A 1,036-nucleotide genomic window follows, 5' to 3' on the forward strand; every position below is an offset into this window, starting at 1 on the left:
CTTTGAGGCCAGTTACGGTGCTTCCTTCTCCCCTTCGCCCACAGCCCGATCCGGACGCCTTGTTCCGCCGCAAGCGCCAGAGAACCGAAGCCGTGGACCTTACTTAGGAGGAGGCTGCTGACATCTTCACCCTCCCTTCGTGTTTTCTTCAGCCCATATTCTTCGAAGGTGGACCCTCCTTGACTATTCCACGTGCTGAATCTCTGCATATTGAGGGTTTGGATCCTTCTGTTCGTCAAAGGTTCCTTATGCAGGACGCTTTGGCCATGGTTCGGCTTTTGGAAATGGCCACTCTCTATGCTCGCTCGGCGCCTTTGTCAGCGGAAGCAGCGAGGTTGCTTCAGGAGCAAGTCAAGATGAAGGCCTCTGCCTTGGAGGAGAAGGACCAGCTGCTGAAAGAACAGGACGAGGAACTAGACGCTGTGAAGGCTCGGCTGAACGAACAGTAGGCTGCTCTGGTGGACGTGCAAGGTCAATACACCTTGCTCTCGAGAACTTTGTATGGAACAAGGTTGTCTTCTTCGGTTAGGGAGGCCTCTCTTCGCCACTCTCAAGCCCCTGCTGAGGATGAGTCGAAAGAGGAGAAGGCTCTTTTAACCCGGGCAGACTTGATTCAATATATCAGAGTCTTGGGGAGCGACTGTGTGGCAACTGCCGAGGATACCTATCACTCCACTGTGGCCCAGCTCAAATTGAAGAATCCGGGGGTGGAATTGGTGATCGAAGGTACTGGGCCTTACCATCGTGTGGAGGGCGACCAAATAGTTTCTCCGGCCTTCGAGGAGGAGCCCGTGACGCAGGAAGCTGAGGAGGTCCAAGTCGAGGAAGGTGTTTGAAGATTTTCTTTTTATGTGTTTTGAATGTTTGGCCTGCACTCCTTTATTTTGTACTGTTGTTATGGGGGGTATGCCCCCCATTTTGATTTTGTATGTACAATTTACCAGCTCGGTCTAGATGGCCGTAGTTGGGCACAGTTTCGGGCTGTTTGCCCGCCTTTATTTAAATGTACTTAGTTTTTAACGCTTTTGTTAGTTTC

The 1,036-nt window shown here is 51.5% G+C and overlaps 1 protein-coding gene across 1 annotated transcript; it reads left to right on the top strand.

Annotated features, from left to right (window-relative positions):
• The first annotated feature begins 284 nt into the window (after positions 1-284).
• Positions 285-836, top strand: LOC131658282 (uncharacterized). Its single transcript, XM_058927594.1, has 2 exons — positions 285-445; positions 530-836. Exons 1-2 carry the CDS (start codon positions 285-287, stop codon positions 834-836), a joined length of 468 nt encoding a protein of 155 aa, XP_058783577.1.
• The last annotated feature ends 200 nt before the right edge of the window (positions 837-1,036 follow it).

Source organism: Vicia villosa, linkage group LG3 (genome assembly GCF_029867415.1).
Source record: "Vicia villosa cultivar HV-30 ecotype Madison, WI linkage group LG3, Vvil1.0, whole genome shotgun sequence".
Taxonomy (NCBI): domain Eukaryota; kingdom Viridiplantae; phylum Streptophyta; class Magnoliopsida; order Fabales; family Fabaceae; genus Vicia; species Vicia villosa.

What these genes read in the sequence shown, in the direction of transcription:
- LOC131658282 (XM_058927594.1), top strand. Translation starts at nt 285, where the DNA reads ATGGCCACTCTCTATGCTCGCTCGGCGCCTTTGTCAGCGGAAGCAGCG. An exon ending in AAGGCTCGGCTGAACGAACA is followed by an intron (nt 446 to 529) that starts GTAGGCTGCTCT and finishes TTCTTCGGTTAG; the next exon opens with GGAGGCCTCTCTTCGCCACT.